General features: G+C 41.6%; 1 protein-coding gene across 5 annotated transcripts in view; it reads left to right on the top strand.

Annotated features, from left to right (window-relative positions):
• Positions 1-23,506, top strand: part of MPP7 (membrane palmitoylated protein 7) — a 289,462-nt gene that overhangs the window by 96,893 nt on the left and 169,063 nt on the right. For 4 of the 5 annotated variants that reach the window (XM_027593227.2, XM_027593229.2, XM_027593231.2 and 1 more), the window contains exon 3: positions 13,513-13,631. In XM_027593227.2, coding sequence (XP_027449028.2) covers positions 13,513-13,631 — 119 coding nt within the window. The remainder of the gene's footprint in view (positions 1-13,512; positions 13,632-23,506) is intronic. The other variant, XM_027593230.2, reaches the window with a different exon arrangement.

The following is a 23,506-nucleotide window of genomic DNA, read 5'->3' on the forward strand; positions in this document are numbered from 1 at the left end:
TTTGAAGGGGTATGTGCACCCCGATGTTTATACCAGCAATGTCCACAATAGCCAAAATATGGAAAGAGCCAAGATGTCCATCAACAAATGAAAGATAAAGAAGATGCGGTGTGCGCGTGCGCGCGCGCACACACACACACACACACACACACACACACACACACACACACACACACACGCTGGAATATTATGCAGCCATCAAAAGGAATGAAATCTTGCCATTTGCAACAATGTGGATGGAACTGGAGGGTGTTATGCTGAGTGAAATAAGTCAATCAGAGAAAGACATGTATCATATGACCTCACTGATACGAGGAATTCTTAATCTCAGGAAACAAACTGAGGGTTGCTGGAGTGGTGGGGGGTGGGAGGGATGGGGTGGCTGGGTGATAGGCACTGGGGAGGGTATGTGCTATGGTGAGCGCTGTGAATTGTGCAAGACTGTTGAATCACAGACCTGTACCTCTGAAACAAATAATACATTATATGTTAAAAAAAAAAAAAAGATAGCAGGAGGGGAAGAATGAAGGGGGGGGAAATCAGAGTGGGAGACGAACCATGAGAGACTATGGACTCTGAGAAACAAACTGAGGGTTCTAGAGGGGAGGGGGGTGGGGGGATGGGTTAGCCTGGTGATGGGTATTACAGAGGGCACATTCTGCATGGAGCACTGGGTGTTATACGCAAACAATGAATCATGGAACACTACATTAAAAACTAATGATGTATGGTGGTTAACATAATAATAATTAAAAAAAAAAAGTTAGGGGGCCAGCGATCCAGAATGATTGAATACTTTGAATGGACATTTGTTGTCAGATCTGTTCTGGGTAATTCTGTTTTCATAAGGCAACCCCAGTTTGGTATAGCTCATCATCTCCACTGTGTTTCTTTACTATGTCTAACGCTGGTAATCCGGAAGGAAGTGAAAAGCATATGTAATCATCTCAGTAAAGGGATTAATGTTATTTTTCTGTTACCACTTGAAGCATTTTGCAAGATTAATGCACAACTCTCTCAGCATGTTTAGTGTTAATGACAGATGATTGGTTCTCCGGACCCTCAGTCTAGATTTTGAAACAGGATGGTGCATTGGCACACGGTTTACATAAGCCAGCATTGTCAGAAGTTTGTCAATGAATATGTGATATTGATGTCATCATAATTGTAGCGATTGATGTTTCTTGCAAGGGTTTATCGAATATGTTTATCTTGAACGTGAGATACCTTGAACTTAGCTGTTTGAGAACAGAGCGCACTTTGTTCTGTGTCTTCTTCCCCACTATTCCTTACTATGGAAATGTCTAGACTGACTTGGGCCAAGGGTGTGTGATCACTTATTTTCATTTCTGTCTAGTTCAGTCTTTACCCCAATACATGGGGTCCATCATTGCCTGTGTTTTTGCCTATTGTGGAAAGCCTTTCTCCCTCTTAATATATTCCAGTACAATAAACTTAAGTTTTGTCATCTGTCTCCTTAATACTTGGGCATACTATGTTTTGGCATTTAATTTGGAGTTCATTTTTATTTTTTATTTATTAGAGAGCATGTGAGTGCGAGAGCGTGAGTGGGGGGAGGGGCAGAGGGAGAGGGAGAAGCAGACTCCTCGCTGAGCAGGGAAGCCTGACGTGGGCCTCGATCCCAGGACCCTGAGATCATTACCTGAGCCAAAATGAAGAGTCCGACGCTTAACCGACTGAGCCACCCAGGCGCCCCAAGAATTCATTTTTATTTAAAAAATGCTTACGTAGGTTTAACAGCCAAGTGAGGCGTCATTCTAAGCTTTTCAGATAACTCCTTTAATCCTCGTTGCAATCCTGCAAGGTTAGTACTACTGTGTCTACTTTACAGATTAAAAATGGCTGCACGGAGATGTTAATTACCAGTGGCCAAGGCAGAATTTGACCCTTGGGGCCTTTGTAAGTGTGGTTCTTTTCCTACAAGATTTTTCTACCCCCCCCACCCCCCACCCCGTGTCTGTCCACCAGGGAAGCTGCCTTGGTTACACTTTCGCGTTGCTTCCATCCCCTCCCTTTCAGTTACAGCTTTGCTTTTGTTTTCCCTGGAGTTTCGTACCCTATGCCTAGGGGATGAATCTGTTTGCTTTTTCCCTTCCCCTCACCTTTGTAGCCCCCTCCTTATCAGTGCTTGGCACACGGCCAGCACCCGGTATTTGTAGAGTGAGGTCGGAAGGGAGCAGAGGGTCCTGGGAATTTGCCCACTTCCTGTGCACACTCCTTGAAATATTGTCCAGTGTGTTATGTTAAATCTGGTCGTGAAACTTTGAGATAAGTATGTTACCATGATTGTTTTGTCTTTCAGCTAATCTCCGGGGTCCTGCAGGAGGGGAATAAGTCAGCAGTAGCTGTCACCAGAAAGTTAATTATTTAGTGAATTGGGCTGAGATTGCGTGGATAGAATTATTAGCCTTTCAGGGGATAGCAAGTAGCTGTCCTCTGTGGCTGGAAGGGAATTTCAGGGGAAGTTGTGAGCTATAGGGCTGGAGAAAGGCTTATGTCAGGTTATTACCCAGAAGTGAAATTTTTAAAATTATAAAAGTAATATCGATTTTGTAAAAACTCAAGCAGTACAGAAATGTATACAGCAAAAATAAAGTAATTGTTTCCTGTTCTGGTTTCTCTTCCTAAATGACACACTGATAACAGTTGGAGATTGGTCCTGCAGGTGGCCCTCTGGGCTCTCTTGAAGTGTAATGCATGAGTGAATACATGAGTGAATCACTGGATCAAAGGGAATGCAAGCCTTCAGTTTTCATATTGTCAATAACGTACACCGATTTATGACTTCCCTGCTTTATTCATTCCCCCCCCCACCCCCATTCTCCCCAATGCCTCTTTCAGCCTTTTCTTTCAGATGCAAACACTTTCTTCCCTCCCCTGACTCTCAGTAGGTGACCACGGTTCATAGTTTACTGAAAATACAGCCAAGGTCATAAGGCAGCTTACCACATGTTCCCTGTACCATTTCCACCATATTCTGCCTTCCTGCTTGGAGCCATAGGTGAACCAGCCACACTTCGATCTAACGCCATCCCTCCACTTGTGCACCAGACCTCGTTCCTCCCCATCTGCTGAGGGACAGAGCTGCATCAGATCCCTCCCTCTCTTATGTTGTCAAAATTTGTCGTGGATCAGTGCCATTACCACCCAAATATGCTGGGCTGTTTTGTTTTTTGTTTTTTTCCCCCCCATCTTAAACACATCTTTACTCCCCATTCCCTTATGAACATCAGTTCTCTTTGGTAAGAGATTGTAAGGGTTGTCTGTATTTGTAGGAGTTGTCTGTATTTGCTTTTTCCACTGTGTCTCTATTTTTAGTGCTCTTCATCCAGGCTTCTTCACTCACCATGATGCCAGAATTCATAAGCTCCATGTTGCTAAATCTAGTGGGTGGTCCTCCGTCCCTACTCTACCTGGCCTACAAATGACATTTGACATAGTGGATCATTCATTCTTCCTTGCCACACTTGGTTTCCCGGATAATACCCTCCTGATGCTCCTCTGAGTGATTGTCGGCTGCTCTAAGCCTCCACATCTAACAGTGGAGACCCCAGGCCTCAGTCCTTGGCTCCTCATTTATGTCTACACTCATGACCTTGAGGATCTCCTTCAGGCTCATGGCTTTAAATACAATCCATATGCCATTGGCTCCTACATACAGATCTTCAGCCCAGACTGCTCTCTTGAGCTCCCGACTCCTGTATCCAGCTGCCCACTGCATCTCCACCCAGTGCCCAATAGAGACCTTGAACTTAACGTGTTTAACACTGAACTTCCTGGTCACACTGGCAACTTCAAATAGTCTTAGAGAAATTTTTTTTTTCCATACCCCTCATTCATACAGAAATTCATAACTAGCTCTTGCTTCAAAATCTCTCCAGAATTGGAATACTTCCGTAACTTCCACTGGCTGCTACCTGGTGCAGGTCCTTATCATCATGTACCTGGATCATGCATTGACCCTCAGACATGACCTCTCTGCCTCTGCCCTTGCTCCCCTGCTGTCTTTTCTCAATTCAGCAGCTGGAGTGATGCTTTTAAAATGTAAGATCATGTTACTCCTTCACTCAGAACCCTGCAATGGCTCTTTCCCTCTAAAGCAGAAAGTTAAATTCTTTGCAATGTCTGTACTACAAGACCCTACACGATCTGGTCCCTGATTTTCTCTGTTATATCATTTCTTACATCTCTCTCTCTTCTTCCCTTTGCTTGAGTCATGCTGGACTTCTTGCCCTTCCTCAGATGCTCCAGGCATGCCCTGTCTCTTAGAGGCTTGGGTTTTTGTATCGTCTGATCCCTCTACCTGGAATGCTTGTCCCTCAGATACTCACATCGCTAACTCCATCACCTTCATGTCTTTGCTCGTTTGTCACTTCCTCATTGTAGTGCAGCCAGACTCCTTAATTTGTCATTGCCATGTGAGTGGCCCAGAAACGGATCTATCTTACACTGCTCTACATTTTTTTTTAAAAGATTTTATTTATTTATTTAGAGAGCACAAGCTGGGGGAGGGGCAGAGGAAGTGGCAGAGAGAATCTCAAGCAGACTCCACACTGAGCGCAGAGCCTGACATGGGACTCGATCTCCTAACTCTGAGATCATGACCTGAGCCCAGATCAAGAGTTGGGCATTCAACCAACTGAGCCACCCAGGTGCCTCTACTTTGTCTTTTTCTGTCAGTACTTGTCACCTTCCAACATACTGTATATAGTTTACTTCTAATGCTTACTATTTGTCTTCCCTCTAGAGCATTAGCTCCATAAAGGTAGGGATCATTGCCTTTTTGGTTTACTGATACATCCCAAACACCTCGACCAGCATCTGGCACATTTGAACTTATGGTGGTCAATAAATGCTGATTGAATGAATGAATAACATTCATTCTCTATTCATTCTCTAAAAAAACATTTCTCTATTCCAACAAATGATTGCTGGGTTTGTTTTCCCACATCTTTGTGAAGACTGGGTATTTGTAAATTTATTTATTTATTTTTAAAATTACTTACTTATTTAAGTAATCTCTACACCCAGTGTGGGGCTCAAACTCATGACCCTGAGATCAAGAGTCACATGCTCTCTATACTGAGCCAGCCAGGCACTCCTGGCTGTTTGTAAATTTATTTCCTAAATTGGGAGGAGGAAATGATATGCTTTGCTTGACTTTTTAGGATTATTTAATATTATATGTCAAATTGAACATTGGGGGCCATCTCTTCTACCACCATGAGCCATTCCCCATTTTTCTGTCAATTTATTCATCTCTCATTATACTTAACATCAATCACTCGCTTGGTGCAAGTAATTTTTAGTAGTTTCTCTGCAAACTTCTTTGGTTTTTTTGATGTGTGAAAATTTTGTTATAAAGTCTATCAGTGATGGCCAGTTATAGTTTTTAAGTTCTTTCTATGCTAAGAAAAGCATTTGACTCCAACATGACAAAAATATTCTATGAAATGTTCCACTAGTTTATATTTGATATATTTGCTCCATCTGTAATTTGGGTATCAGGTTAGGCCTTTAACTTTTCTCTTTAAGGTAGCTCTTGGAGGTTTTTGAGTAGGAGATTGAAATGTTGGGGTTATTACAGAAGCATAGGCAGAGCCGAGGTTAAGTTCTGGATATGCCACTTACTAGGCTAAATGTATTTCCTCCTGTAAAATGAAGGTAGTAATGGAATCTACTTATGGAGAGCGGTGGGTGAGGCAAAGCACTTAACTTAGCTCTGTAAACATTAGGTAGGATTATTACTAGCACTTAAATGTGCGACATTGGGTGAATTGTTTATTCAGCATGGTTACATTTCCTTATGGATTAAGTCAGCGTTGTCTACCCCAGACCTTGATCAAATCACTGGCCTGTTATGGAACATGCATCTTATACCACGATAATAAGATTATTATAGACTTATGACTTTAACTTTACAACACTACTCTTATTTTAAAAAAAACAACAATGCACCACAAGACAAGTTGCTAAAGCATCAAAGTATTTCAATCTGTATGTGAAATACTACCACTGACCCTCTGTCACTTGCGTGGCCCAGGGCTCAAAAAGCCTCAAGAACATACTCTGACCATAAGTTGTTGGAGGTGGGGAGGAAGCATTTAGGTTTTTATCTTTAAGGAAAATGACAGATATGTTTATCATTCAGTGTAGTAAGGTCGCAGAGAAGCCAGCTGTTGCACATTTAACTTCAAATGAGTCAGGGAAGTTAAATTAAGATCGTGGTCTACATATGGGATGGCTTAATGCACTGGTTTGCAGAGTGAGCAATTTAGTCTGTATTCAGATAGTCTCATCAGTGTATTATTTTTCATGATTTCAGACAGCCAGCATTTGCCATCTAACAGTCCTTGGGAAGGGGAGAGTAGAGCACAATATTTAGTTCCTCGATGGCAGGCTTCAGTGACCAATTTATAAAAATCGTAAAACACCTCTGTGTCCCTCTGCACTCAGCTGCTCTTGGCTCTAAGCACCTCCCTTAGTTCCTAAAGTGTTGCTCTTTGTACTTTGTATTGTTTTCCCAGTTTTAGGTTGTTTTTTTTTTTTTTTGATTGTTTGGAAAACAGCACTGTCTCTCTGCCCTCTTTTATAAACACTGGGCACTTTTGAGGAGGTTGAAGTCAAGAGAGCGCTCTTTGGCTAGGCCTGAGTGTTCTTCATTTGTCGCCTTTGAACTTAGAACTTTGACCTAATTAACGTCCCCTTTATAACTGAGCTGTGGGGTCCAGGCTTCGCGTACTGTTAAAATTGGCAAGCATTGATTTCTCTTTCAAAATCCATATTAGTAGAAGCTTTACCTTCACTAACCGCTGATTAAATATTTTTCAGTGTCCCTGCTGCCAAGCAGCAGAAAGCCACACCAGAATAACCGGAATAAAAGCAGAAAGGCAACATCCCTCCTCCCCAAAAGAAGAGAACCTCCTCCCGTGCTCCCACACGCACACTCGCGCACACTTACATCTCCGTATAGAAGATTGGGCCAAGTATCATTTTATTGCCTCGCCACTCCAAATCCGTATTTTACTGCCTGCTCTGTGAACGTTAAGCTGGGCCCTTTAATGATTCTTCTTTGCAGCTGGTGTGATGCTAAGCTTTGTCAGGGGAGGTCACTAGGGCACCCTGCAGGAGGAGGAGGCAGCGCTTCCTTGTTTTGGTGTTTTTCACTTGTTTCTGTTCTTCTCATGGGATTTGGCAGCAGCACCTGTGGGAAGCATCCAGTGGTGCTTACCCCGCTTTGAGTTCTGGTGGCACCCCGGTGGACAGCTTCCTCCTGAGTTTCAACGGCACCCCTATAGGGAAGTTCCTGGTGGGTCTCTCAGGCACCCCAGAAGTCAGCTTCCCAGTCTTGACCGGCCAGCACCCCAGGGGTTGGGGGGGAGTTCTGTTTGCCAGTCCCTTTCACACTTTTCTGCCCACCTGCGGGGATTATTTTGGCTTTCTGGTCCTGGCAGTGGTTTCTAGCTTGCCCAGCCTCTCCCCACTGAAACCCTGGTGAAGCATTGGTCCCAGCCATGGTTTTCTGCCCACTGGTACCCTGGAGGGGTGTTTCCTGCTGGCCCGGTGACAGTGGCCAGGCCATCTGGTGGGTCTACTGGGTTGTAATCACACCACCTCTAATGAGCTGAGAATCCTAGTCTTGGGGAGGGAGCTCCTCTTCCACTGTTGTCTCCTTCTGGGTCTTCTCCTTCAGCGCCAGGTATTCTTGAGATTTTGCTTTACCACTAGATTTATATTAAACTTTCCTGGTTCAAATTACTGCACAGCTCTCATCTCTGGATTGGACCATGACCGAGGCAAACATACAAAGCAGAAATTTGGGTTTGAGTACTTCCTAGTCTTTTCTTCAGCTTTACAGAATTTTAGCTGTATTTTTGGCTTTAAAAATCTCTACATTTAGGGGCGCCTGAGTGGCTCAGTCGTTAAGCATCTGCCTTCAGCTCAGGTCATGATCCCAGGGTGCTGGGATCGAGCCCCGCACTGGGCTCCCTGCTCAGCGGGAAGCCTGCTTCTCCCTCTCCCACTCCCCCTGCTCATGTTCCCTCTCTCGCTGTGTCTCTGTCAAATCGATAAATAAAATCTTAAAAAAAAAAATCTCTACATTACATGATTACTGCTGACTTTTCATCTTGGGTGTTTTCTACATGGCTGTGTACACTTCCAGGCCATATTTTCCTTCCTTTAGACCCTTTGCATAGCCTTCTTTAACCTTTACTGATTGCCCTCTCCTTTAAATCGCTATAATTATTGTATATGTTAATCAAACGAACCTTTTGTATTTTAGTTTTGCTGTTGTTGCCTTCTTTTCTCTCAGCATATAAAATCCCTAATACAAAAATACTGCCTTTCTTCCTGCTGGAACATTTTTATGAGATAATTTTTTCATGTGTGTCTGACCGTGTCTTGTATTGTGTCTACCTAAACAGAAGGTGAGATTTCTTTTCTACTACTAAAATGATCTCTTAGAGAAGAGAGAGCTGCCTTATAGTCAGGCCCTTACAAAATTTCTTATAGACCGTTTTCTCTGTTCCTTACATAAAAATGTGTTGATTGGAGAAGCCCTAATTATTCTCATATAACCCAAGTTTCTGTTTCTGGAGTCATTGAAAGATCATCTGACAGAATTGTTGTTGTTGTTTTTAAAGAGACAAGGAAGTTTAAACCGGGTTAATATTTCTTGGAGAGGGGTTAAAAACCTCAGACCTGCAAGTGTTAGAGATACTTAGAGAGTAGGTAAGTGATTTTGGTGTGGAGATAAAAACATAGAGGTGTAGATCAGGTGGAAAAGCACTCAGCTTTACCCAGATTCTTAGTGAAGGCATCTCCCATGCATTCAGAAAAATGTCGTGTCTCAAATAACTAGAAGTGAAAATGATCTCTTCCAGCTCTGCAAGTGGTAGTTGTGATAAAGAAGTCATTGTGAAGAATTTAAATAAAATGGTTGCATGAAATGTGCAAGTGGGGCAAACCCCAAATATCTAAATTATGATATTTGTACTTAATAGGTAATTAAAAGTGTGTGTTCCTAACCAAATTATAATTTAAATACTATAAGCCGGCATGGGCATCTCACAACATCCGTGAAAATTAGTTTGCTGTTTGAATATTTTATCCACAGCCTAAACATCTGTTTATTTTACTTGGAGGAATATACATTTTGAATCTTTACTTGGACAAATAGGAGATCATTATTATTTTTTTTTGAAGACTTATTTAGAGAGAGAGAGAGAGCGAGTGCGTGCGCACAAGAGTGATGGTGGGGGGAGGGGGAAGAGAGAGAGAATCTCAAGCTGACTCCACGCTGAGCACAGAGCCTGATGCGGGGCTGGTTCTCATGATCCCTAGATCACGACCTGAGCTGAAACCAAGAGTCAACCATTTAACTGACTGCGCCACCCAGTCGCCCCAAACAGGAGATCATTATAAATAGGATTGCTTTCTCTTTGAGCATATATGATATGTATTCTGTGTTATCCAAGATGTAAGATCTCTGGGGTAGAGGTGGTGGCATATTCTCCACCTACTTGTATAGAGGAACTAATGTAGTGCTCTGAATGGAAGAACTCATAAATGCTGATTCTTAGGAGTGGAAGCTTTCAAGATGTAACTCAGGTGTGATTCTTTGCTGAAGCCTTCCCTGGTGTCTTCTCCCTCCTTTAGAGGAATTGACCACTTACCTTGCCTTGCCACGCGGCCTAACCCTGCTCTGCACTTCCTAACCGACCTGTCTGTGCTTGTTCTCTACACTGTGACGTCCTGAGGACAGGGATCATGGCTGATTTGTCTTAGACCTCTAGGTAGGTACCATAATGGTGTACTGGAATGAAGCACTCGTGAGCTTGAATGACTACAGAGGAGTGTAGTCCCAGTTCTTGCTCAGATTTAGGTAAGATTCAGTAGATGTAGGTAGATGTAGGTAAGATTGTCCAAGATAACCCTTGTTAGCTAAACTCTGTTACTTGCTCTCTGAATATCAAGGACCCAAACCATTTGGATTTCATAGTGGTGTTCACTATTGGAACTCTAGGAACTGAATATAAAAAGCCCCTGTGAGAACAGGGACCTGGTTTTAGCCATGGACTGAGCTGGTTTCTGGGGTCTCTCTGACGTACTTGAGTGGATGTGGTGGGCCATGTTACCTGCATTGAGGCCACTCGCCCGCCCTCCTAACTCTTCTCAGCCTCTTTCATTTCTGATTGGCACTGTCCTGTCTCTTCTTGGCTTTGGTGGGGCTACAAGATGTGGGAGCTCAAGAGAAGTGACTGCTGTCGTCACGAGGGTGCCAAGCTAGGGGGGCATATGAGTTACGATTGCATAAAGCTCGGAAAACCCAGAAAACTCAGGTTTATGAGCTACTGCTAACAGAGAAATTATTATTGTAATGTAAAATAATATGATTTATTCCGACAAAAAGTTAAGCAGTACTTGGGTAAAGTTAACATTTTCCATATGTAAAAGACTAGGGTGGTTTTCTTTCTGAGTATGGTATTGGGTCCAGGGGAATGTATCACTAGCTGTTGTTTTGACTTTGTACCATTGCAATGGGGTTTTCATTCCAGATGAGGCATATTAAGAAAAGAAGAACATATTTATGTGTGTGTGTGTATATATATATATATTTATTTATTTATTTATTTATCAAATGCCTGTTGAGTGCCAGCCACAGGGCTCAGTGCTGCTATGTGCATTGTTCCCTTGAATTCTTACAACAATCACATTCACCACAATGTCTCCTTTGGTTTTAACTGTATTTTGAGATAATGTGGATTCCTGTGTTCATAGAAATAATGTAGATCCTGTGTACCCTTGACCCTGCTTCCTCCAGTGGTAACATCTTGCATAACCGTAGTAATTGCAAGGGGCACATTGTCACTGATGCAGTCCATTACCCTTTCTCAGATTTCCCCCTGTATCACGTGCACTTCTTTGTGTATACGTACATGTTTGTATATTTTTTTCTGTTCAATTTTATTACATGTGCAGATTACCATTTCTTTTCCAACAGATGAGGGCAACAAGGCTGAGGTTAAGTTATGTGAAATAACTGAAGGATAGACCTGGTTTGAATCTAGGTCTGTTTGACTCAGACTTTTGCTTTTTTAATAATAGTAGTGATGGGAGTGCCTGGGTGGTGTGGTTGGTTGAGCATCCAACTCTTGGTTCTGGCTCAGGTCGTGATCTCGGGATCATGAGATTGAGCCCCACATCGGGCTCCATGATCAGCAGGGAGTCTGCCCAAGACTCTTTCTCCCTCTGCACCTACCTCCCCCTTTCTAAAATGAATAAATAAATCTTTAAACAAAGAATGGTAATGATGAATAACAGTAATAATAACAACAATGGCTGAAGCTCACTGTGCTACATCTGAAACAGACTACCATGTGCCAGGGGCTGTTCTAATATATATTACCTCATTTAACCCCCCCAACAACTATACCTTATAAATTATATTATAGTCAAATTAGTATCATTAAACTAATCATATTACCAAGGAATAAGGAATCATTTTTACTGTTCCTGAAGTCAATATAAAACGGTGAAACTCTGCCTTCTTTTTACATAATTTTCAACTTGAACCTCTGACTTTAACCACAGATGTTGGCAATTGTCATTACTTTAAATGTGTGTGTATATGTATATGTGTAAAGTGAGACCTGTATTATTATACATTGAATTACGTTCGGACACCTTAAAAATGTTTATATATATATATATACACATATATATAGATATACACATACATACAGTGGAACATTATGCAGCCATCAGAAAATGAAACCTTGCCATTTGCAACAATGTGGACGGAACTAGAGGGTATTATGCTGAGTGAAATAAGTCAGTCAGAGAAAGACAATTATCTTATGATCTCACTGATAAGAGGAATTTGAGAAACAAGACAGGATCATGGGGGAAGCGAGGGAAAAATGAAACAAGATGAAACCAGAGGGGGAGACAAACCATAAGAGACTCTTAATCTCAGGAAACAAACTGAAGGTTGCTTGAGTGGAGGGGGGGGTGGGAGGGATGGGGTGCCTGGGTGATGGACATTGGGGAGGGTATGTGCTATGGTGAGCACTGTGAAGTGTGTAAGACTATTGAATCACAGATCTGTACCTCTGAAACAAGACATTATATGTTAATAAAAAATGTTTTTACAAATTTATAAATAAGAGCTAGTTTAGGCAAGATGCCAGGTTTTTAAGGGAGTAAATATAAACCATCAAGAATACTTAAGAACGGAATAGGGAGAAGTTTTTTTTTGTTCCTAGAATATTATAGATCTTTTTGGTCAAATGCAGTCCCAGGAATGTTTGAGTTTAATCTAAACTCTCAAGTTAACAGATCCAACTTTCCAAGCGAGAGCTAATACATCTGGTTGCAAATTATCACTGATCATCAGAATATTATAACGCTTTTGGAAGATAATAGATACACTAATCAGCAGGCCATAATTTACAATTCTTTGCTAGTTAAGTATCTTGTAAAGCTGTCCCTCTCATGAACCACTGCACTTACTCAGCGTAGGAATAACAACAGCCCTGTGTGTTGTAGATCCCAGGAGGTCTCGGTGTTTTTGTAGACAGCAGACAGAAATAAAAGGAATTTTGTCCTTTTTACCTCATGTAATCCCCCTGGAAAGTGAAACATGTGCTAAGAGTTGATACTGACTCCTGCCAGGTCACCTCCCTGAAGAGTCCTGGGCAGGCGCTGTCGCAACCTTTCTTGGACCAGAGTCTGATGGCTCCTGAAGGAGATGGATGGTTTCTGCAGTCAGCTACTGTGGAACATGGCGCTACTGTCTACCCCAGGGAAGCTTCTAGTGAGGAGGGCTCCAAGTAACCCGCATCTTTTACCTTAACTCTTTCAGAGGGTATCACATACGCCCAGAGCAGAGTCCAGTTGAAACTCAGTTCTGTGTAGCTTGTTGTTGTTTTAAAACCAGGCGACTACAGTGAAGCAACACCAAGGATGGCTGAATCCGTCTTACTTTTTAGAACTTGATTTTGGATGTTAGATAATGCAAATGTTTTTGAAGCTATATATTATTAGGAACTATTTGGAAACCACAAAACCTTTTTTAATGGACCATTCTATCAGTTTTTTGCTCTTCTAAGGACGTTTTTCCTATTCATGACTCATTTCACTCTTTGGCAAACATCGAGGGAAATGTAATAACGATTAAGGAAAGGAATGTATGCGTTTTCTTCTTTCTCTGAAAGCTTGTACACATTTTCTGTCTCAGGTTATGTAAACTTGGATGCCTGTAGAATGTTGACAACCGAAAGGTAAAAACTAGCCTGTTAATACATACTTGGTTGGGATTTAAAAATCAAAAAGTTTCGTTGGCTTCTTGGGAGAGGGTTTTGCTTGATGGCCTAGAATACAGATCCAATATAAACGGCATGTTGCAGCTGTCATTTACACACACCTTACGTGAAATTAATGAGATCACTCTAAGATTACGCTTTGTGTTTTATTTTCATTTTATAGGTCTGTATGAGCTGTTGACTGCTTTGCCAGCCCAGCTGCAGCCACATGTGGATAGCCAGGAAGACCTGACCTTCCTTTGGGATATGTTTGGTGAAAAAAGCCTGCATTCACTGGTAAAGGTAAACCACGCTGATGTCAGATTCTCTTTGCGGTAGAACATATGGAAAAATATTTTGAGCGCCATCTAGTAAACCAGAGATCAAATTGTTGCTGTCTGAAAACAAAACAGCCTTGTTCCATTTCTATGACAGGCGTGGAAGTTGTTAAAGATTCTACCAAAAATACATAGATGATTTCACTTAATGGTGGCGATCTGGCTCTGCATACTAATGTGGCCAGTATGTGCCTGCCCTTGTTTAGAAGAAGAATATGAAATAGTAGCAGGAAGGTTTAGACTCCTTATGGTCAACATTCACGAGCTGGAATTTAACTTAAATAAATAAACGTTCACAGCAAAAATTAGAAGGAATATATTTTCTGAGGTTAAGAATGGCAGCAGTTCAATAGCCACATTAATTTAAAATAATTTCCTTTAACAAAGTCAACTGAAATCCGAGCAAGCTATTTCTTTTTTGGCACGACGCCATTGAAATGGTATTTTGTGTATAAATACACTGAAGCTAAATATGAATCAAAACAGCTTCTGGAGACGGTTTTGGTAAAGCATCGTGCCATGGAAATGATCAGCCACCAGAAATGAGATCTTGCCACACAGCAATGCTGGGAGTGATCAGAACTCTTAAAATAGTAAAATGAGAACAAGAAGCTTACTGGAAAATATGCCACTTTTGCTTCTGGAAATATGAATTGCATTTTCTTTCATTTAACTCAAGCTGAAAAAAATGGTGAGCCTTACTTGAGCCTGTAGGAGATGGACACCTCTGGTGCGTTAGCTCTATTTGGACCAATACTGAAGTCAGCTAAATTTGTTACGGTTGTCTGTTGTGAGAGAAGGCTATTACTGATGGATGGTATTTGAAAATGAACCACTTCTGGGGTGCTGTTGCTTCACAGGATAGAGGAGTTTTTATGACTTTTTTTTTCCTTGTCAAATTTGCTGAAATTTGCATGCTTCGAGCAGTGGCAACTCTCAAGAAATGAAAATGTTGAGATGTGTAATTTTCCTAGCAATACCCATAAAGACTAGAGTCCTTTAGTTTTTATATAATTGCCAAGGTATCTTTGTGTTCTGAAAAATTTTTGGTTGTTTAGTTGCTCTGCTGGGATGTGTTAGAAATGTCTTGAGAGGGACACCTGTGTGGCTCAGTCCGTTAAGCGTCTGCCTTTGGCTCAGGTCGTGATCCCAAGGTCCTGGATTGAGTCCTGCGTTGGGCTCCCTGCTCGGCGGGAAGCCTGCTTCTCCCTCTGCCTGCCACTTCCCCTGCTTATGCGTGCTCTCTTCCTTCTCTCTCTCTGATGAATAAATGAATAAAATCTAAAAAAAAAAAAAAAAAGAAATGGCTTGAGATTATGAAGTTCAGGATTTACTGAGGCAATCATGAACACATTCTTGTGTTGAATGTATGGAAGTTGGATGGCTCTGGATTTGTTCCGATGGATTTGATCTAGAAGGAATGAAATGTATTTCAAATGACATCGTCACCCCCTTAATCATTAAATAAACACGCCTAAAACAGTGCACACATGTGTGTTTCTATTTGTGATGTGGCTACTGTGTTTCCTTCCTATAAAATGGAAATTATATTATTTGTTGACAGGGTGGTTTGTGAGTTTCAAATAAAATAGTGACTATCTCAGTTCTTTGATAGCTACATAGGTTAGGCAAATAAAAGCAGGCGTTAAGCATTGAAAATATTAGTTATCATAGCTTGTGAAGGGCTGCAAAGTAATGACAGAGATGGTGGTTATTGCTATTAAAAGAACCCTAATGTTTTAAAAAAAAGTCTTAGTTACACTAGCTCTTGAGTTTTAAGTACAGGTGGTTTTTCAAAATAAATGTGAATAGTGAGTGGTTAGGAAGCATACAGTTCCGGGTATGTGGTTTTAGAAAAACGGTGAATAAATAAATTGATGTCGCCACTATTTAAATAGCATGGTAGCACATGTACTGGTGCAAGTATCTTTCAGTTAATTGCTGTCAGACCTTTAAAGTAAGGTTTACTATGTCTCTCTAGTCCATTCTCTGTTTCTTACTCATTCTCCCCCCCCCCCCCGCCCCTCCCCGCAACCCCCAGCTTCTATCTAATGCAGACCTCAAGTGCGTCCTTTGACCCGTTCTATTCATTTTCAAGTATGTAAAGCCGCAAATGCCTCCAGGAGGCAGGCTCATGGGATCCACTTTAAGCAGCTGAACAGTCCGCTTCACTGTATTCCAAGTGCCTCTATTGAAGTTTGGAGGCTAGCAGCCTCCAGCTTTTGTACATAAATCTTGGTAGAGCAGAAGGAATTGGAAAAGATGTGTTCTAGAGTGAATCAAAATGTGCTTTGATGTTAGGCTCTTTTGCCTACAGTTGAAGCTGTTGGTGTGTGATTGAAAGATGGGTGAAGGCAAAACTTGATTTTATCCTAGCACAAAATTTTCGCAGTAGTGACCTTATTTTATGTAAAAAAAAAAAAAAAAGTGGTTGTCAAATCTTTTTTTTTTTTTTTAAAGATTTATTTAAGAGAGAGAGCAAGCACAAGCAGGGGGATGGGCAGAGGGAGAGAAAGAATCTCAAGCAGACTCCCTGCTGACTGTGGAGCCTGAAGCAGGGCTCGATCTCAGGACCCTGAGATCATGACCTGAGCCGAAACCAAGAGTCAGATGCTCAACCAACTGAGCCACCCAGGTGCCCCATCACAGTTTTAAATGCATGTAACTTTCTGGTCTGATGTAAAATATACTTAAGAAGAAGCAGTTTGGCACTACCTTCTGTGACAGGTATGGCATTGCCACATTAGGATCATGACCCGCACCCTGGCAGGAAGACGGCAGTTATGAGCTTGTCACTGGAAAGGAAATATGATCCTAGAGAGTGTTTGCTGTGGATATTTTTTTAAAAGAAAAACATCTAAATTGAAGAGTTGAATAATTAAAACTATGAGCATGCGGGGCACCTGGGTGGCTCAGTCAGTTAAGCATCTGCCTTCTGCTCAGGTCGTGATCCCAAGGTCCTGGGATCGAGCCCTGCATCAGGCTCCCTGCTTAGCAAGGGGTTTGCTTCTCACTCTCCCTCTGCCCCTCCCCCCTGCTTGTGCTGTCTCTGTCAAATGAATAAATAAAAAAGTCTAAACCCTGCCCCCCCCCAAAAAAAAAACCATGAGCTTGAGATTTTAGAACTATCCAAAGAAAGATGGTACAGATAGACTATGTGAGAAATGTCATCTACTGGTATTCACGTGACGCAGTCGATGTGATCACCAATAAGCAGAGAGCCACATTTTGGACCCCTCATTTGCAAAGATGCAGAACTCTGAAGCATAGGGCGCCTGGGTAGCTCAGTTGGTTGGGCGACTGCCTTCGGCTCGGGTCATGATCCTGGAGTCCCGGGATCGAGTCCCACATCGGGCTCCCTGCTCAGCAGGGAGTCTGCTTCTCCCTCTGACCCTCCCCCCTCTCATGTGCTCTCTCTCTCTCATTCTCGCTCTCTCAAATAAATAAATAAAATCTTAAAAAAAAAAAAGAACTCTGAAGCATATAGTTTGTGTCTCAGCCTCATTTCTAAATTTATCTTCTACTCTGGTGCTTTTTTTCTGTTGAGATTTCTTGACTTTAAATTTTTTTATTTACTTGTGTTGTATGTATTTTTGTCATCTGGTTTGAGAAGAAGATACGGCATAAAGACATTCTTACTTATTTTAAATAAGGTTGGTACTTCTGTTTCCTCAAGAAATTTTTGTTCCTATATCACAATTGCATTAGATTACTAGGAGAAGAATATCAAGATTTTATTTATTTATTTGAGAGAGAGTGAGAGATAGCACGAGAGGGAAGAGGGTCAGAGGGAGAAGCAGACTCCCCGCTGAGCAGGGAGCCCGATGCGGGACTCGATCCCGGGACTCCAGGATCATGACCTGAGCCGAAGGCAGTCACTCAACCAACGGAGCCACCCAGGCGCCCGAATATCAAGATTTTAGTACCTTTTCAATAGTTGCATATATTTTCTTTACCGTTTTGAATAGTTGCATGTATGTGTACGGGCAGCAGAAAAAAAGGTAGTGGCCTGAATCTTATCCTTGTTTTGGGGATTCTGAAGTATTTCAACAAAACACAAGTTGATTATGTTCAAGAAAGTTCCCTTGAAGTCATTTAATTACTGTATTTCTGTGATTTCAATCCTAAAGGAGTCATGGTAATGCTCAGGCAGACCCTTATCCCATTTAGTTACACAATTAAAAATTTTTTTTTTTTTAAAGTAGGTTCTGGACCCAGCATGGAGCCCAGTATGGGGCTTAAACCTGGTACCCTGAGATCAAGACCTGAGCTAAGAGTTGGATGCTTGACCGACTGAGCCACCCAGGCTCCCCTTACCTAATTTTAAGTTTTAGTGATTGTTTTAATCATGTTGTCTTTGTTGAGTTCTTACTATATGCCAGACACTGTGTAGGCCCCCAGGACCACGGTTTCTAGTTGAGCAGCCCCTAGCTTGCAGTCTGCAGTCTCCCAGAGGGGTTATAGATGAGGGGATGGGCAGTTGCAATATTCTAGGCGAGGTCATGTGTAGAGCTTTGTGTAAGAGCACAAGATGCCTGACTCAGCACTGACCTCAGGGGCTCATAGGGGATTTGGTATTTTAAGCTGAAATCTGAATATCGAATAGATACTGCTCAGATGAGAATTTGTGGGGGGTGGGGAGCTAGGCAGAAGGAATAACCTACACAAGCACCTGGAGGCGAGAGTGGGCATTGTGCCTTTAGGGTGGAACCTGACAGGTTCTCTTGGCTGGTACATGAAGTAAGGAAGGGTGTGGGGAGCAGGTGCAAAGTGTGGCAAAAGAAGGTAAGCTGAGACCTGGTCCTTTTTTTTTTTTTTTTTTTAAGATTGATTTATTTTAGAGCAAGCAAGGGAGAGAGAGCCTGTGAGAGCATGAGCAGGTGCGGGGAGGGGCAGAGGAAGAGGGGGAGAGAAACTTTTTTTTTCATATTTATTTATTTATTTTTTAAAATTTTTATTGTTATGTTAATCACCATACATTACATCATTAGTTTGTGATGTAGTGTTCCATGATTCATTGTTTGTGCATAACACCCAGTGCTCCATGCAGAACGTGCCCTCTTTAATACCCATCACCAGGCTAACCCATCCCCCCACCCCCCTCCCCTCTAGAACCCTCAGTTTGTTTTTCAGAGTCCATCATGGTGGGAGAGAAACTTTAACAGACTCCCCGCTGAGCGTGGAGCCCTACGTAGGGCCCAGTCTCGCAACCCTGAGGTCAGGACCTGAGCCGAAATCAAGAGTCGAGCACTTAACCGACTATGCCACCCAGGGGCTCCAGGCCAAGACCTATTCTTGAATGGCTTTGACTTTATTCGAACACGGTAGGAGCTACTGCATCGTGAAAAGTTTAAAGCAGGGGAATGAAGATATCAGACTTTTTTTTTTTTTTCTAGAAGTTGTAGTTGCTATGGAGATGGGATGGGACATGAGATTTCCAGGTCAAAGATGATGGTGACAAAATGGGGGGAGAGGGAAGGTGATTTTGGTTTTGAGAAAGGGAGGGGGATGTGCAGCCTGCCCTCACCAGCAGGCGTGGTGTTTGTTAACATATTGAAACTTGCCAACACTTCTTTTTTTTAAAAGAATTTATTTATTTATTTATTTGAGAGAGACAGTGCACGCAAGCAGGGGTTGGGTGATGGTGGGGAGAGGGAGAGGGGGAATCTCAAGCAGACTCCTCGAGAGCGCAGAACCTGACTTGGGGCTCTATCTCACGACCCTGAGATCATGACCGGAGTCAAAATCAAGAGTCGGCTGCTTAACCAACTGAGCCACCGAGGTGTCCTGCCAACACGTGTTTTTATCTGAGTTTTTTATTTTCCCCTTTCTAGAAGGTGTGACCTGCTACCTCCTTGTTGCTGTGATTTGCATTTCCCTGATGATTAAGTTAAACATCTTTTTGTGTGCTTATTGGCTATTTGTCATCTTTGCAGAAATGTCTGTTTGGCTTCTTTGCCCATTTTTTGCACATTGGATTCCTTTGAAATAATAGCCTACTTTTTAGAAAAGCCTTAGATTTACAGAAGTGTCTTTTCAGATTTTTTTGCCTGTTTTTTTTTTAACTGAGTTGCATTTTTCCCTTATTGTTGAATTTTAACAGTTTTTTGTCTTTTTTGGATATGAGTCTTTTATCAGATATGTGTTCTGCAAATATTTTATTCCAGTCTGTGGCTAGTCTCTTCATTCTCTTAACAGTTTCTTTCACAGAGCAGAAGTTTCTAATTTTAATAATGTCCAACTTAACAGTTTCTCTTTTATACATTGGGCTTTTGGAGTTGCATCGAAAAACTCATTGCCATGCTCAAGGTCACCTAGATTTTCTCTTTATCTTCTAGGAGTTGTACAGTTTTGTATTTATATTTAGTTCTGTGGTCTACTTTGAGTTAATTTTTGTGAAAAGGGATAATTTCTGTGTCTAGATTCAGATTTTTGCATGTGAATATCCAGTTGTTCCAGCATCAGTGTTTGAAAAGATTGGCCTTTCTTTCTTTCTTTTTCTTTCTTTCTTCCTTCCTTCCTTCCTTTCTTTCTTTTCTTTCTTTTCTTTCTTTCTTTCAAGATTTTATTTATTTATTTATTTGACAGAGAGAGAGAGACCGCGAGAGAGGGAACACAAGCAGGGGGAGTGGGAGAGGGAGAAGCAGGCTCCCTGCCGAGCAGGGAGCCCGATGAGGGGCTTGATCCCAGGACCCTGGGATCATGACCTGAGCCAAAGGCGGACGCTTAACGACTGAGCCACCCAGGCGCCCCAAACTGGCCTTTCTTCACTGAGCTGTCTTTGCTCCTCTGTGAAAGACCAGTTGATTGTAATTGTGTGGGTTTTATTCTGGGCTCTGTTGTGTTCTGTTGATCCATTTATCTATTCTTTCACCAATACTTCTGTGTCTTCATTACTGTAGCTTCATAGGAAGTCTTGAAGTTTGCTGGTGTCAGTCCATTGACTTTGTTTTTCTCAGTATTGTGTCAGCTAGTCTGGGTTTTTTGCTTATTCATGTGAGCTTGAGAATCCGTTTGTCATATATACATGGTAACCTGCTAGGATTTTGATTGGGATTGTGTTGAATATATAAATCAAGTTGAGAAGAACTGACATCTTAACAATATTGTGTATTTTTGTCTGTAAACATGGATTTTTCTCTATTGAGATCATCTTTGATTTCTTTTGTCAGAGTTTTGTACTTATTTAGATTCTATACACATCTTGTTAGATTTGTACCTAAGTTTTGTCTTTGGCACTAATGCAAATGGTACTTTGTTTTTAAGTTCAAATTCCAGTTGTTCACTGGTGGCAGTATGAACAGTGCTGTCTTGGACAGACCCACCATGATGACAGCCCTCTGTGACCTGACACCTTCTGGGGGACAGCTCCCTCCCCCATTCTTTCTTTTCGCCTAGTCACACCCTTAAGTACACCCTTAAGGAGCGCCTGGGTGGCTCAGTCATTAAGCGTCTGCCTTCAGCTCAGGTCATGATCCTGGGGTCCTGGGATCGAGCCCCGCATCGGGCTCCCTGCTTGGCTGGAAGCCTGCTTCTCCCTCTCCCACTCCCCCTGCTTGTGTTCCCTCTCTCGCTGTCTCTCACCCTCTGTCAAATAAATAAATAAAATCTTAAAAAAAAAAAAAAAGTACACCCTTGAATGTCCTTCATCTGCTCTGGAGATACGATTATGATTTTCAAACATTTCCTCCTGTGTGGTCCCCCAGCACTTAGTCCCCAGCTTCTTGGGCCGTAAAAGCAGGTCTTACTGGAGGTGGGGTCGTGGAGATCTATTTGTCTTTCAGCTTCCCAAGACAGGCTTCTGTCCATAAGTCCCCTTAATAAACCATTTCTTGTCAACCTGGAGTTGTCAGCCTTTTTCTTCAGTCTTACAGCATCTTTGGCCTTTGGTGGTGGTTTTGCATATATCTCTCTCTCATAGACCACAGGTACATAGAAAAGTAATTGATTTTTGTACATTAAGTTTGTATCCTGAATCCTTGCTATAATCACTTAGTAGTTCCCAGAGTTTTTCTAGTTGATTCTTTGGGATTTTCTACATAGATAATCATGTTGTCCGTGAACAAAGGCAGCTTTACTTCTTCCTTTCCAATCCGTATACCTTTTATTTCCTTTTCCTGTCTTAGAGCATTAGCCGGCACTTCTAGTTAAGTACTGAATATTAGTGGTAAGAGGGAACACCCTTGCCTTGTTATGTATCTTAGGGGGAAAGAATCTAGTTTTTCACCATTAAGAATGGTGTTAGCTCTAGGTATTTTATACATGTTCTTTATCAAATTGAGGAAGTCCCCTCTGTTCCCTGTTTGCTGAGAATTTTTATCATGAATGGGTGTTGGATTTTTTAATGGTTTTTTTTTTTTTTTTTGCATCTGTTGATATGATCACATATATATAAATATTTTTATCCTGTTGGATTGATGGATTACATTAATACTTCTGAATATTGAACCAGCCTTTGCATTCTTGGGGAAAAAATACCATTGGTTTTCGTATATAATTCATATTATATGCTGTTGGATTTGATGGTATTTTGTTGAAAATTTTTGCATCTCTGTTCATAAGAGATACTAGTCTGTAATTTTCCTTTCTTGTAATGTCTTCATCTGGTTTTGATAGTAGGGTAAGGCCGGCCTCATAGAATGAGTTAGGAAGTGCACCCTCTGTTTTATTTTTTTCTGGAAGAGTCTGAGGATTGGTATAATTTTTTCCCTTAAATTTGCCAGTGAAACCATCGGGACTCAGTCCTTGCTGTTTTGGAAGGTTACTAATTGTTGATTTAATTTCTCTATTAGATGTAGGTCTATTTAGATCACCCATTTCTCCTTTTATGAGAGTTTTTGTCACTTGTGTCTTTCAAGGAATTGGTGCATATCATGTAAGTTATCAAATTTGAGGGCATAGAATTGTTCATTATCTTTTATTTTTAGTTTCCATAGGATCCATAGTGATGAGTCCTCTTTCATTTCTGATATTAATAATTTGTGTCTCATTTTTTCTTGGCTAGCCTGGCTGTAGGTTTATCAATTTTATTAATCTTTTCAAAGAACCAGCTTTTGGTTTTGTTGTTTTTTTTCTCAGTTGTTTCCTCTTTCTTTCTTTCCTTCCCTTCTTTCCCTCCCTCCCTCCCTCCCTTTTTTCCCTCCCTCCCTCCCTCCCTTCTTTCCCTCCATCCCTCCCTCCCTTCTTTCCCTCCCTCCCTCCCTCCCTCCCTCCCTTCTGAGAGTACAAGCAGGGGAGGGGGAGATGGAGAGGAAAAGAGAGAATCTCAAGCAGACTGCACGGAGTGTGGAGCCTGACGTGGTGCTCGATCCCACAACTCTGAGATCATGACCTGAGCTGAAACCAAGAGTTGGATGCCTAATCGACTGAGCCACCCAGGCGCTCTCCTGTTTTCCTGTTTCAATTCCACTGATTTCTATTTTATTCTTTATTTTCTTCTCCTGGCTCTTCTTGCTCTAGTTTCCTAAGGTGGAAGCTTAGATTTTAGTTGTTTCTCTCTCTCTCTCTTTTTATTTTACATATGCCTTCAGCGCTGGAATTTTCCTCTAACTGCTCCTTTGCAGCATCCCACAAATTTTGATAAGTTGTGTTTTCATTTAGTTCAAAATATTTAAAAATTTCTCTTGATACCTCATCTTTAACTCATTTGTTATTTAATTTCCAAATACATATTTTCCTGCTGTATTTCTGTTACTTAACTCCATGTGGTCTAAGCTAACAGTGTATGATTTCCATTTTTTTGATTGTTAAGGTGTGTTTTATGGCCCAGGATGTGGTCTGTCTAGTTCTGTGTGAGTTTGGGCTGACTGTGTATACTGCTATTGTTAGATGAAGTGTTAG

This window comes from Zalophus californianus, chromosome 9, assembly GCF_009762305.2.
Source record: "Zalophus californianus isolate mZalCal1 chromosome 9, mZalCal1.pri.v2, whole genome shotgun sequence".
Taxonomy (NCBI): domain Eukaryota; kingdom Metazoa; phylum Chordata; class Mammalia; order Carnivora; family Otariidae; genus Zalophus; species Zalophus californianus.